General features: G+C 38.4%; 1 protein-coding gene across 1 annotated transcript in view; it reads left to right on the top strand.

The window, feature by feature from the left end:
- Positions 1–11,280, top strand: part of EYA1 (EYA transcriptional coactivator and phosphatase 1) — a 164,485-nt gene extending 153,205 nt beyond the window's left edge. Inside the window, exons 19-20 of the mRNA XM_017812542.1 lie at positions 985–1,085; positions 9,058–11,280. Coding sequence (XP_017668031.1) covers positions 985–1,085; positions 9,058–9,138 — 182 coding nt within the window. The 3' untranslated portion in view covers positions 9,139–11,280. The remainder of the gene's footprint in view (positions 1–984; positions 1,086–9,057) is intronic.
- The last annotated feature ends 1,499 nt before the right edge of the window (positions 11,281–12,779 follow it).

The following is a 12,779-nucleotide window of genomic DNA, read 5'->3' as shown; positions in this document are numbered from 1 at the left end:
ATGTAGCATGACCAGACTCAAGTGACCTTTCAGAATGGGGACATCTGAAAAAGTTCAGCTGTAAGCATTTACTTTTTTTCTAGCTTCTCAGTACCAGTACCTGAACTTTTACAATATGGGTAAAAATTGAAAAATATGAAATTTAGGTTAGCTATTAGGAAGAAATTCTTTGCTTTGAGGGTGATAAGATCCTTGAAGAGGTTGCCTAGGGAGGTTGTGGGTGCCTCATGCCTGGAGAGGTGTTGAAGGCCATGTTGCATAAGGCCTTGGACAACGTGGTCTAGTGGGAGGTGTCCCTGTCCATGGCAGCGTGGGTTGGGACTAGATGATCTTTAAGGTCCCTTTCAAGCCTTAATATTGTATGATTCTGTGGTACTTTTGCATAGGACTGGACCACTAAGATCATATCGCTAGATCTGTGCAGTGAAGGAATGAGCCATATTAATGGATCCCAGTGAAGTATCAAGGACCTTGCCGATGTATTGGATTACAGGCATTTAAATCTAAATCTTTTGGGTGACCTAAGTCAGGATACTACTGTTTTAGGAGCTGTGATTAATCTTGTCACAGGTTTTGGAGAAAAAGGTAGAATTTCAACTCAGATGCAATCAATTTGCTCGATTCAGGCTACTGGCCATAAAGAAATGGTAGAGAATTCTCCTAGTAGGGAAAATCCCCACAAAGCCTGTCTCAGATTAGGGAATGAGAAAAGAAAGATGATATTGCAGACCTCTAGTATGCTATGTCTACCACGGCAGTTGTGCTGAAGGACCTCATGGTGTAGATTTTTGGGTTTCCTGTCAGCTACTGTGGCAGGAGTAAAGCTGCAATCAGCCTCGATACATCATCCCGTGGGAGAAGCTCTTCTCTCCCAATAGTTCTACTTGTGTATTCAAAGTGTTGGGGACATCCAGGCTAAAAAGTTATTTATTTGATATCATCCCATCACCACCTACCCTGAATATTCTGATCTTTTTCTTTCAGGAAAGGAAAGCTGTTTTGAGCGAATCATTCAAAGATTTGGAAGGAAAGTAGTGTACGTTGTTATAGGGGATGGTGTCGAAGAAGAACAAGGCGCAAAAAAGGTAATGACCTTTTTTCAGTGCAGGTTGCTTTCAAAAATCTGAAAGTAAAATTGTCTTTTCTTCAACATGGGACACTGACATTTAGACTTGGTGTCTTTGCCTTATGAAATATGTTTTCACCATATCTAGTAGTAAGCTGCATAAAACTGTAGATAATGATGTGTCCTGCTGTTCTCCAAAAGATACATGAAGCTAGCTATATACGTTTGATGTGTTTCAAAAAGGGGCCAGAAAATGGACCCTGGCTTTTGTGCCAAGAATTAATAGTTCTGTTTTCATTGGCAACCCAAAATACCACATAGGATGTTATGAATGTAAGCAAAAAATGGCAATTCTTACTGATCAAAGGCAGCATGCTATTTGACTGTATGAAATATGTATATGTTAAACCTTGAAAAGGTATGTAGGACTGGAGTAGGTATACAGAAATTTCCATTTTCTTGTGTGTCCATAATTTGGATTCTGCGTTCAGGCAACTGCCTGTGGCTTGGCATACATTCATAACCTCAGATAACTGTGCAGAGATTACTCTGTGACTATCTTTATTATTTTTTGCTTTCCTCTGGGAAGAAGGGAAAAATTTCAATTTTTTTCCCCCAATGTGGATTAAGCTCCATAAAAAGCAACACTTTCCACTAACAAATAATAGGCATTATTTTTAGCCTTGCTGTTACATTCAAGTGCAGCAGATACAGACTCTTCACTTGGAGAAATGAGGTACAATATTGCCTATTTAAATAACAGGAGAAAGAGTAGGAAAATGGGCATTTCTGTTCTTTTTTCCTTTCACAGGTAAATTGCTTTTACACAGCTGCTTTTTTACCAGCTGCTCTCTGTGATACTTCTGTATCTCTTGGAGAAGTGAAATTAATTAGTCCACATGGTGTTTTAACAACCATTGACTGGTTTTGCTTCATGAAATCTGGTTTTTGTGCCCCTTAAGCCTTGTGGGTAGGTTCCTGGCTCAGCCCACCACTTTGCTGAGCCTCAGTTTCATATATCCCTTTGGCGGACTGGCGGGAACAGTTTTCTTCTTTCTTCTTCAGAAATGCCTTTCATCTTTGCGGAGAAATGTTTTCCCGCAGTAAATGATTACATTTTAAAAGCTGTATTTAAGATCGGGTTGGGGGGGGTGGAATTCCTTCCCTTTGTTCCTTTTCTGTTGCTCAGTGAAGTAGCGTTGTATGTGATAATGGCAGGAGTAGTCCTTTCGGTAACATTATCTATTTCAGTGCTTTTTTCAACAGGAAACATGATTCAGAAAAGCATAAGAAAAAGCCTTTCCAGTCGCTAAGAGGAGTAGCAGTATAGAAAGTTCCTTTGTGCCATTACTTCTGTGTATTCTTTTTTGGAGGAAGGAATTTTCAGGTTGAAAGCATGTTAGATGCTCTGGATTAAATTATCTGCTGCAGAATGCCAGAGAAGTCAATAAGTAGACCATCAGCCCTGCCTTTCTGCAGAAACTACTAATTTGATAAAGGAAAATGCTTCTGTGATTCTTGTCCTGCTTCTTACTCCACCAAAAAAGAAATCATCATTTCGCACTGTGGAAGTAGGATTTGCCTCTTAAGTTTTGGCCCTCTCATCCTGCAAGAGCAGAAACCACCCAATGCCTTGTGGATGAGGAGCTGCTTCCAACTCAGATGATGTCTTTGTGGTTATCTGCTCCTCACGTTTGTTTTAGGGTTACTAGGAAGAGCAAGCATGGGCATGCACCGTAGTGTGTACTGTGCTTCAGGTTAAAGACGTGTGCCCTGTCTAAGGAATAAATAGTATCGCTATATGAGAAAACAGTAAAAGCCTAGACCTTCTCTGAAAAGCATGCAAACAAAACAGAAGCTTTACCTCCACAAAATCACCCAAAGCACATCAATCCAAAGTGGCATAACTGTCCTGTGATGTTCCCCATTATAGTGCTTATCCCCTGAATCTTGGTAGCCGGTTCCTTCCTGCCTTCCTATCAGCACGTTGGGTTTTGTGGTATTCTCAAGCCAGGGACAGATTTTCTGTTACCCCTTTGCACAGCAGTTTGCTGGAGGGGTTTGGCCTGTGGTGAAGCTGTTTGTATGTTTCTTTACACTACTTAGAGTGTAAACAGTATACCATTCGTTAAATAGCACTTCTTTGCTTACATGTAAAAAACTATAATATCTTTTCCAGTCTTTTAAAGTGAGCATATAAATGCAAACCTATTTAATTTGAGAGATTTTTTTAATTCTGAGTTCATTTAGTGAAAAAAAAAGATAAACTTCCAGCTTAGGAGGTAAGAAAGTTAAAGTATGTTATAAAAAATAATTTACCAGTAATTTATCAATTGCTTCATAAAACAAGATTTTCCTTTATGTCCTTAATTTACAGAAAATTCTGAATCAATACAACAATAGGAAAAATAAAGGACATATTTAAGATTTTTTTTTATTGTCATTTTCATAAAAATTCAGTAATAGAAACTTTTTAATACCATTTAAAAGATAATTGCTCTATTGAGAAACATTTTTAGGATAAACTATTTGTTCGTAAAATGCCTCTTTTGATTGATAAAAGTAAATACAATACACTGAGAAAACTGCACACTCTTTCATTTCTGGTAGCACTGGTCAAGCCCTGGTATCAACACCTTCGTTTAGCTGTCACTTCCAACAAAATATTTTATGAGACAATTAAAATTCTCGGGACGCTTGCATTGCAGATTGAGGAATAATCATACCCTTCTGGATCAGTGCAGCAACCAGCCAGCCTGGCTCTAACACCAGGGTTCACGTGGAGGTTGCTACCTTCGTATCAGCTTTCCCAGGAAAGGAGGGAGAGGAAGGCAGAGAGAAATCAGTGTGAGAGCCAAGGGGTGCTCAGGAGGTGCTGGCACCAGTGCAGGTGCCTTGTGGATCAGAGCCGACTGCAATGACACAGCTATTTGCAGAATAAGTTTCTAGGGTTTTCTGCCAGAGACTCCACTGTCTTGGCTTTGCTTTGTGTTTTGTTTTTGGAGGGTTTGGTTTGGTTTGGTTTTGTTGTGTTTTGTTTTGTTTGAGCTCATCTTTTGACTTTGCTTTTGGAGACATGTAAGGGAAATAATCGTAAGGCGGAAAAAAACCCCAGCTCCTGAGTTTTTCTACTTAGGAGAATCCTCCCAAGGACTTCAAATTTGTGAGAAGAGACAAAGGAGGAGGCTCTCTGCACTGAGGAGCTGGATTTTACATCAGGTGGTTCGGGAGAGCCTGAGCAACTGGGCTTCTCCCTTTGTCTCCAGAATGGTCATACTGCCTCGGAGGGAAATTGTGAGGAAAAATCATAAATCTTTGTGGAGCAATAAATAGAATATAAATGGGTATCCAATACGCCACTGCTTTTAAGCTCACAGTCACACTGTGCTAGTCGGGTTTGGGGTAGGAAATAAAGACAGCTGCTTAGCAAATCTGGCAGGAATACAACAAAAATACTGTGAAAAATGACAAAAACTGATGAGTTTTCTATTCAAATCCATCACAAATCTCAGGAGTAAGGTTTTTGTATAAATACGTATTCATTTAAGGGACGGAAGATAGTGTGCACTTTTTGGTGTTGCTGTCAAAAACTGGATTTTTTTTTATATGTGCATTAATAGAAACACTTCACTTTGTGAAGCGAAATAGTTGTAGGTTTGTTCTTTCAGTAGGTACATGCTGGAAAATAATATTACTTCTATTTCAGAAATAAAATAACTTAGTGTTCTACACTATTTAATAATTTTATAATTATTAGGTTTGCTAAATTAATAATTTCACTTTTCACACTTTTTACATCAAAACCAAATTCAAACTTTTGCCACCATATTTAATTTCAAAATGTCATCAAAATTAAATAATAAAAAAATCATAAATGTTTTATTACTAAGTATCAGCTACAAAACAATTTATGTTTTTTAAAAGACAAAAGATTCATATTTACTTGGAAGACACTGAAATAGTACATAAAATCGTTGTTTTACTATGAGTCTAGATGCCTATTCTTCCAATATGCAATAAGAAAAACTGTCTTACAGTTTCATTACATACTAGTGCATCCAGTTTCACCACCTATTTATTAGTGGTTAGCATTTTTAATCTGTTCTCCCACAGCAGCTAATGAGATATTATCCTTTCTCAGTTTGCTTAGAAGACACATGTTCTACATGACATGTGCTAAGTGTCGACAGAAATGGCTTTTTAATGGCAATATTTAGTAAGTATATATACAAAGGATCTCTTGCCCAGACATTTGTTAAGAAAAAATGTACGTCTGTCTCCTGGGTGTGTTGCCACTTTCATCATGGCTGAATAATTGTGAATAAACGGGGCATGCTAATACAGGAATACTACATACTGTTTTGTATGATAATTTTTGTTACTTTGTTTCATGTTGTAAAATCATTTATTATCTTAGATAAGGTGAGAATTAGTGTACATGCCTCATGAAAACACATGTGTATTTAGGAACATATGTGTGTGAGACTATATATACACAAACATATCAATCTATATAGATCTGTATCAGGTTTGTTTTCCCTCCTCATAGCTATGAAGGCTGTGCTCTGGGGTCAGACTGATAGAAATGTGGATTGGCCACGTTTGGCTGTGCAGAGAGTGTCTGTGCACATTCCAGCCCCATGCAGCCACCGTGGTCCTGGCATGCTTTATTCCTTGGGGTGTGAGGCTGGTCTTCTGGCCTATATGCAGGAAAACTGAAAATAATTATAATCCCAAGTTTTACACAACCACTTTTTTTCACAGGACTCTCTAGTATTATTTCACACTTCACTCCTGTGACTACATGGAGTAAATAGATGTATACTCCTTTCACAAAAAGGCAGAAATAAAACAGAGGACACTTAATTGGATTTGAAATACAGAGATATAGTCAAAGTAATGACTACTAGCACTATTGGTCTAAAATCTGACCATCAACAGCTGACCCATAAACAGGGTAATCCAAAACTTGATATTGCACAAGGGCATCTAGCAAGAGTTGCTGTAATTTGATTTAGCAGAAGCTAAACCTTCTGTTAAATCAATCAGAGCCTTTAACTGCTCTAGCTGCCTGGTGTGTGTACACTCTGTGATGCTGAGACTGTTACTAGGGAAGCAGTACAATTCTGGAGCTGCATGAAGTGGGAGCCGGAAGCCAAAAATTTATTACTACAATTCTCCCTGTTCATTGGTTTGCTGTATGACCTTGGAGGGCGTTCATGTCATCGACTCTTGGCTTCTGCAGAGACACCAGGCAAAGGCAGTGTCACACTGAACTCTTTGCCACACCACATCATAGGCATGCTATTTACACCTCCCTGACCCACTGGTTGAGGCAGAGCTGGTGCTGAGCTGACTGAGGAGCAGGGAGCTATGGCTGGCTGTCAGGGAGAGCAGATGGGTCTTACCTGCACAAGGTTTGTGAGACAAAAGGGAAGCTGCGACCTCACAAGAAAAGGAGGCAGCACTGCTGAGCATTGCCAACCCGTGCAGTCAGCTGGCAAATACGGCACGGACCTGCTGCAAAGTGCAAACCTGTGATCCTTTGTCCTTCATGTAGTACCCCTATGAGAGAGAAAAGATTTTGCCAAGAAGATCTTGCAGCCCAAGTAAGAGATAAGTGGACAGAAGCTTTTGCAAACTCCAGAGAATGGCATGATTAGTAATCTTTATTTTGTTTTGCTCTTGCTGGTTCATTTACTGAACATGGGTAAGAAATTAATCTTTAGGAAAGATTTGTCTTGGAAAGAAGGAGTGTCTGGCCTGACAGAATGCAGAGGATGGGCTGTCTGTGTGATGTAACAAGGATGTGGAGTTGTAACTGAGTGAGCTAATTGCATCTAGTTTCTGTTGCTGGTGGAGTGTAGAGACATACAATGGAAGTCTAGATTGGAGATGTAGAAAAAGCAGGTGTCATAGTGTTTAACACTTCCTGCTTAAAGAAAGGATTTATCTGTAAAAGTGTTTTGGTGTCATTTGGTTTTGTTCCTTAAGATACTTCTTTGCTCTAGAAGCTAGGCCTACTCTGAATATAGGCATGGGTTGATGCATCCATATTACGTCTTCATTCAGATCAGGAGTGTCATATCAAAGCAGACCTTTCAGTCATTCCCTCTCACTATGCTTTGGTTAACATCACAGACTGGGTTTAGGGGGAAAAAAACCCCACCAAAACCCAGATTTTTTTGTATGGAACTAAAGAACATTGCATTGTCCACGTGCTCAGCAAATGCTCTCCAACTACTAATGGGCACTTTTTCTGTGATGGCAGACTGGAAGTAACCTGAAGTGAAAACCCTAAAACATGGGCACTGGGTTCTCAACACCACCTCCTTCACTCTCCAGTCCCTCTAATTGTCCAACTGTACAAGCTAATGCTTGTTCTGCACTGGGTGCACATTTTCCAGATTCCTTAGAGTGCTCTCTTGCTGATCATGTACTGCTCTTTAGTCTTGCTCGTTAATATTAATTACTTCAGTATTATTTTCTCTGGCTCTTGCAAAAGCAACAGTTGATTATTCTTTTAACAGTTGCCATTTGACATCAAAGAGACTTGCCAGGCAATTATGTTCCTTTTAAAAATCTCTATTTTATAAATTCAACCCAATTCAGTTCAATTATCACATCATTATCTGGATTGAAGCAGCATTCTTCTAAAAATAATTATTTATACACTGATAGACAGAAGTTCACCTGAGCTTCTTAAGACAAATTTGTGATAGGCCCTGTGTTAAGGTGTTTGCCTTCTGAAATAGGTGTAAAAATTACAGGGCTTGCAGTAAACATGCAGCTGGAAACAGAGAGTTTAACACTGTTTTCAAAATTATTCTCTAACTTAAAATCTGGGAAGACCTGAATGAAAAAAATAGGTCAGTGTAGAAGTGACAAACAGAGGAGATGGAGTTATGCCACTGATTTCACTGGAATTAGGAATTTACTCAGAAGGTGCTGAAGTAGATTGAAGAAAGCCTCTTTGAGAAGTTGTAGATAAAATGCCTGGGAAACTTAGAAGCTATTGTGATAATAAATGGATTGTGGTTTACCTACTTAAGATGCCAGGACACAAGCTGACCTTCTGAAAAAGTGAACAAGATCATGTTAGCCTTCAGAATATTGTTGAATTGAAACTATTTTCCCATGGGATTTATAAGATATTTTCCTGACAAAAGCTGATGGTTATCTTTTTTTTTTTAATTTATGCAAAAGTTCTTGTTGATGCTATAATCCCTGGTTTAGAGTATAAAGATAGTTCTTAATCAGATTTTTACCTTTCATGGATGAGGCAATCTGTGCTTCTTCCTGGTGTTTGTGCTTTTGGTTTATTCAGGTTCTTTGCAAGAGTATTTGTGCTCCAGACAGATTTTATTACAACTAATAGGAAAAAAATATGTATTTATTTTAATGTTCCATATGGAAAAGGTGTTTTAAGATCAGTGCAAACAATGAACAATGTTACACAAACCTCTGGGATAAAATTCTTTTCAAAATTATGTGAGCAACCTGAGTTATTTTGAATCACCATTTCTCTGTTTTTAACTCACCTGCCAGTGGTAGTTGCACAAGGAGCAAACACATTTTGATAGTAAATAATACTTTCGCTTCTTTTTTTTTAAATCAAGTTCTCTCCCCTTCTTCAAACAACTCACATACATCATGTATATGTTATTTTTCTTTTTTTTTTTCAGAAGTAATATTTTCTTCTGCAACGTGCTGAAATTTGTTTTTCAGATAAAGAGATTGGAGGCCCATCCCTTCCTTATGATTTCCTGACATGTTTGCTGTAATTCCTGTTGGAAATAGATTTGTTATTATTAAGAACTTATGCTTAGGGGGTGGGTCCAAGAAACTAGAGGTAAACATGAAGGACTCAAGGTTTTAGGAGCTCTTTTCCTCTCCCTGAACTGCTCCCTTATCCTTGTGAAAGACAATGGGTGGGTCTAAATACCAAAATGCTTGGAGTTATTTTTACATGTTGTCTGTGCTGTTCACAGCATGCTATGCCATTTTGGAGGATTTCGAGCCACTCTGACCTTATGGCCCTTCACCATGCCTTGGAACTGGAGTACTTGTAGCAGCTCAGCAGCACTTTCAAACCTCAGAGCCTCCTTCTGCCCATGGATGGGATGCCTGTGTCTTGTGTCAGCATTGGACTACAGAACTTTGTGATTTCAACATGTTGACGTACAGCTGCAATTGGTCTTAACCCTTGCCCTTTCAGTAAACGGAGGAGCATGTCTTTTTCTTCAGAACAGCTGTTGGCTCTGGTACTGTGAGTCCAATGAAAATAAGCCATGCGAGTGTTTGAACAACTCACCTTTACCATATTGCTACCAAAAAGAAATAGAGAAGAAAAAAGAAAAAAAAAAAAAGGAAAGGAAAGGAAAGGTTCATACCTGTGAAGAAAAAAAAAGGACCTGCAAATGCTTTGTAGTTTGTAGTCTCTTCAATGTGACACACACCATTTCTTCAACACAGCAAACTTGATTGCACAATGAAGACTGAGATTTTGCAAAATACCGGTGGAGTAATTTTCTTGTAAAGAAGGTTTACTTTTTGGTTTCTCATACCCAGGGTACTCTGTACATCTTTACTTATTTATGAACAGACTATATTTTGACATCATATAACTGAGGATATGTATAATAGGATTAAAGGCTATTATAAGCCTTTGCCTTATGGTACAGCAACTACTTTTGATTTTAGCACATTACAGAGTAGTTTAAAATATGTCTAATTTAAACTAATAGGTACATCACTGAGACAATCATGTACAGGAAGAATTTTTTGTGTAAATTTGTAATAATGAATAATTCTTTTACATATTGTTAAGGTAAATGCTATTGAAAGATAGTAATGCCTTGTTGGTGAAGAATGAGGCCACTTGTGCACAAACTTGTGCAATGCCTTATCAATGTGTTGGATATAAATATGTAGATAATGGATTTTTTTTAGATAAATTTGTCAAGACCAAAAGCATGGATGTCAAGTGTCAATAGGAATTGGGTTTTGTTCTCAGCTGTTTCTCTACCATTTTCTTCTCTCACTCACTCTGATTATGAGAAGACTGATTTTGTGTGTCCCCCCCGTCGAAGGAAATACAGATAAAACACAACTGAAGAGGAGTCCTTTGCTGTCCTTTTGTTTCCTCTTTTAAAGTTAACATATTAACCCTTTTTTAGAGTATTGAAAAATTAATTAGGAGAGTCATTCCATAAAGAAATAGAGAAAGAACACAAATATATTTTGAGATGTAACTTAAACTGGAATCTTGGTATCAAATAGTTTTTGTCTCATCCAAAAACGAAGGAAAATATCGTCGTCAATATTTTTAGAAATTAGAAATGAGAATATTTTGGAGAAATTGAACAAGAATGCTCATATACATTTAAGATTTTTAATCCTCTTCCACCAGGAGTCAGATTTTCCTAAGATATAACATCCATTGCTGGCAATGGAAATGCTGAAATAGTTATCGCCAAGGAGTTAAAATTTGCTTTTGTCTGTACTCACTTACAGGACAAACCTAGACTGTGTCTGTCTGTGACTTGTGACTTTTCTAATCTTGAAAGCTATGAGCTACTTGGTTAGATAAACTGTTAGTCTGACTTTTTGGCTTGAATTGTACGAAATCCCTTTGCCCAGTTTAAATATCGTATTAAAAAGAAGCCTCAGCTTTGTTGGTTCATTTTCCAGCTTCTCTTTTTGTTTCGTATTGCAAAAAAAACACCAGCCTCAAAACAGCTACCTGCAAAGCTACAAAGCACCAATGTAGCTACAAATCAACACCCTTCTCTGTTGGAGGAATCATATTGCTGCTAGAATTCAAAGTCTGTGGATTGCTTTATTACCAACAGACAGGTTTTTATCCTACCAAGACTTGCACACGTGCTTTACTTTGCCCAGTATGAGTGTTGCAACTCATGCAGTACTCACATATGTACATAAAGCACATTGTGGGTAGTTTTTAGATTTGAGACTTTAATTAGCCTTTTTTTTCTCAAGCAAAGTAGACAGTGATGGGGGGGTTGGTTGTCTTCTTTTTTTTTTTTTTATTTTGGCTCTTTTCAATTTTTAGTCACTCGTGGACTGAAAAAAAGACAAAGTTTATCTGGGCCTTATTGTACAAAAAGTGTGTTGTGTCCACAATCGTGTACAGAATTTTTCTTCATTAATTTTGTTTTAAATTAATAAAATTGATTTGTGAACATATTAAACAATTGTCTTGTATGCAAGTCTGTGATATTTCTGTCCTCTATGTCGGGAATGAGGAGACATCCCTCATATCTTTGCTGTCCCAAGGCACAGAAGTTGCACCTTCTTGTGCCCAGCTGAGATGTTAAATAGGTTAAAAAATACTTGCATCTAGTTTACGGAAGGCTCAGTTAGATAAGCAGCAGTTGTTTTGCTTATCACCAGGAGAAAAAGGCCTTAGTGTCCTGGAAATGTATGTCTGAGTGACTCACAGAAGCAAATGCCTGAACTTTTAGGTGCCACAGTGCCTCTGTCATCCAAAGCAATCCATGTGCTTAATGGATGAGTCCACCATTTAGACATCTCACTCAGGGCTGTAACAAGTCTCACATCCTCTGAGGTTCTACAAGCCTGAACATCTCTGGAAATTCAGGAGTAGCATTTATCTTTTACAAGCACAGAGCAAGGCTGCCCTTTAAATTAGGGGAAGAGAGGCAGTGATGACCATTTTACAGCAGATGCTTTATTGTAGACACATGGTCTGGTGAAGATCCCTCTTTGCTCCTCTGCCTGTCAGTGAGAGCCTTGACAAGCTGGTTAGCACCTGTGCTCACTTTCTGCTCTAGTGAGACCTGCGTTTTGTTGCTATGTTTCAGTATGGCTTCAAAAAGAGGGATGAACCATCTCTCAAGCCCAAAAGAAGGCTGGCTTAATCAAGAATGGGTTTGTGTCTTCTGACTGAGAAAAGGAATTAGGTCAGCGTAGGACATTTTTATCTAATTGTCCCATTGCAGCAGTAGTGACCAAAAGGATGGCATTGCTCCCATTCCCTGCGTGTGTAGAATCAACTGGTGTCTGCCATGTTTCCTGAGAAAATTGATCCTAGTGATATATGAGGTGCTGGAAGTGCCTGGCAAGACTGGATGCATGTAAAGAGGTAAAAGAATAAAATGTAAATAACTCTTAACTTCACAAACCATGGTATCTTATAGCTTTACGTAAGGAACAGGATGACGTTGCATTAAGTGTGCCTAAGTCTCACTTCAGGTAGCCTGAATTCTGTATGTGTCTAGCCTTTAGCATCAGCCTTCAGTCCTGTGGAAGAGTAAAATAATCCAAATAAAAGATTATGGGCAAGAAACTAATCTGTAATGGTATCAATTTCCACATGCTGAACACCTTTCCTTGTTTGTATCTTCCACACTTTGGCCTTTCCTACAGCAAATCTTTTCTTGGGTTTTGCTGCAGTGTAGCTTGTTCCTTGGCAGTCCTTTTTGCAAGATCTCCAGCCCCACTCATTACCACTATGCTGCCAGGTGCCAGAAATTGTCCTCCCTGAGAAATGGCTTACCTTCAGAAAGCTCAAAGTGGAATTTTCTCAGTTACAGAAACATTGAACAGATTCTTCTGAACTCTGGAACAAGCATAGTGGCTTGAGGTTTTGCAGTTTGCTTCTGCAAATAATAAACAAAGCCTCTGAGGTTTGCTGTTTCTTGTAATTACTAGGATAGTGGTCTTATGG

Source organism: Lepidothrix coronata, unplaced genomic scaffold (assembly GCF_001604755.1).
Source record: "Lepidothrix coronata isolate B3197 unplaced genomic scaffold, Lepidothrix_coronata-1.0 Scaffold36, whole genome shotgun sequence".
Classification (NCBI taxonomy): Eukaryota; Metazoa; Chordata; class Aves; order Passeriformes; family Pipridae; genus Lepidothrix; species Lepidothrix coronata.
Note: the sequence above shows the minus strand (reverse complement) of the source record. Positions and strands in the feature narration are given on the sequence as shown.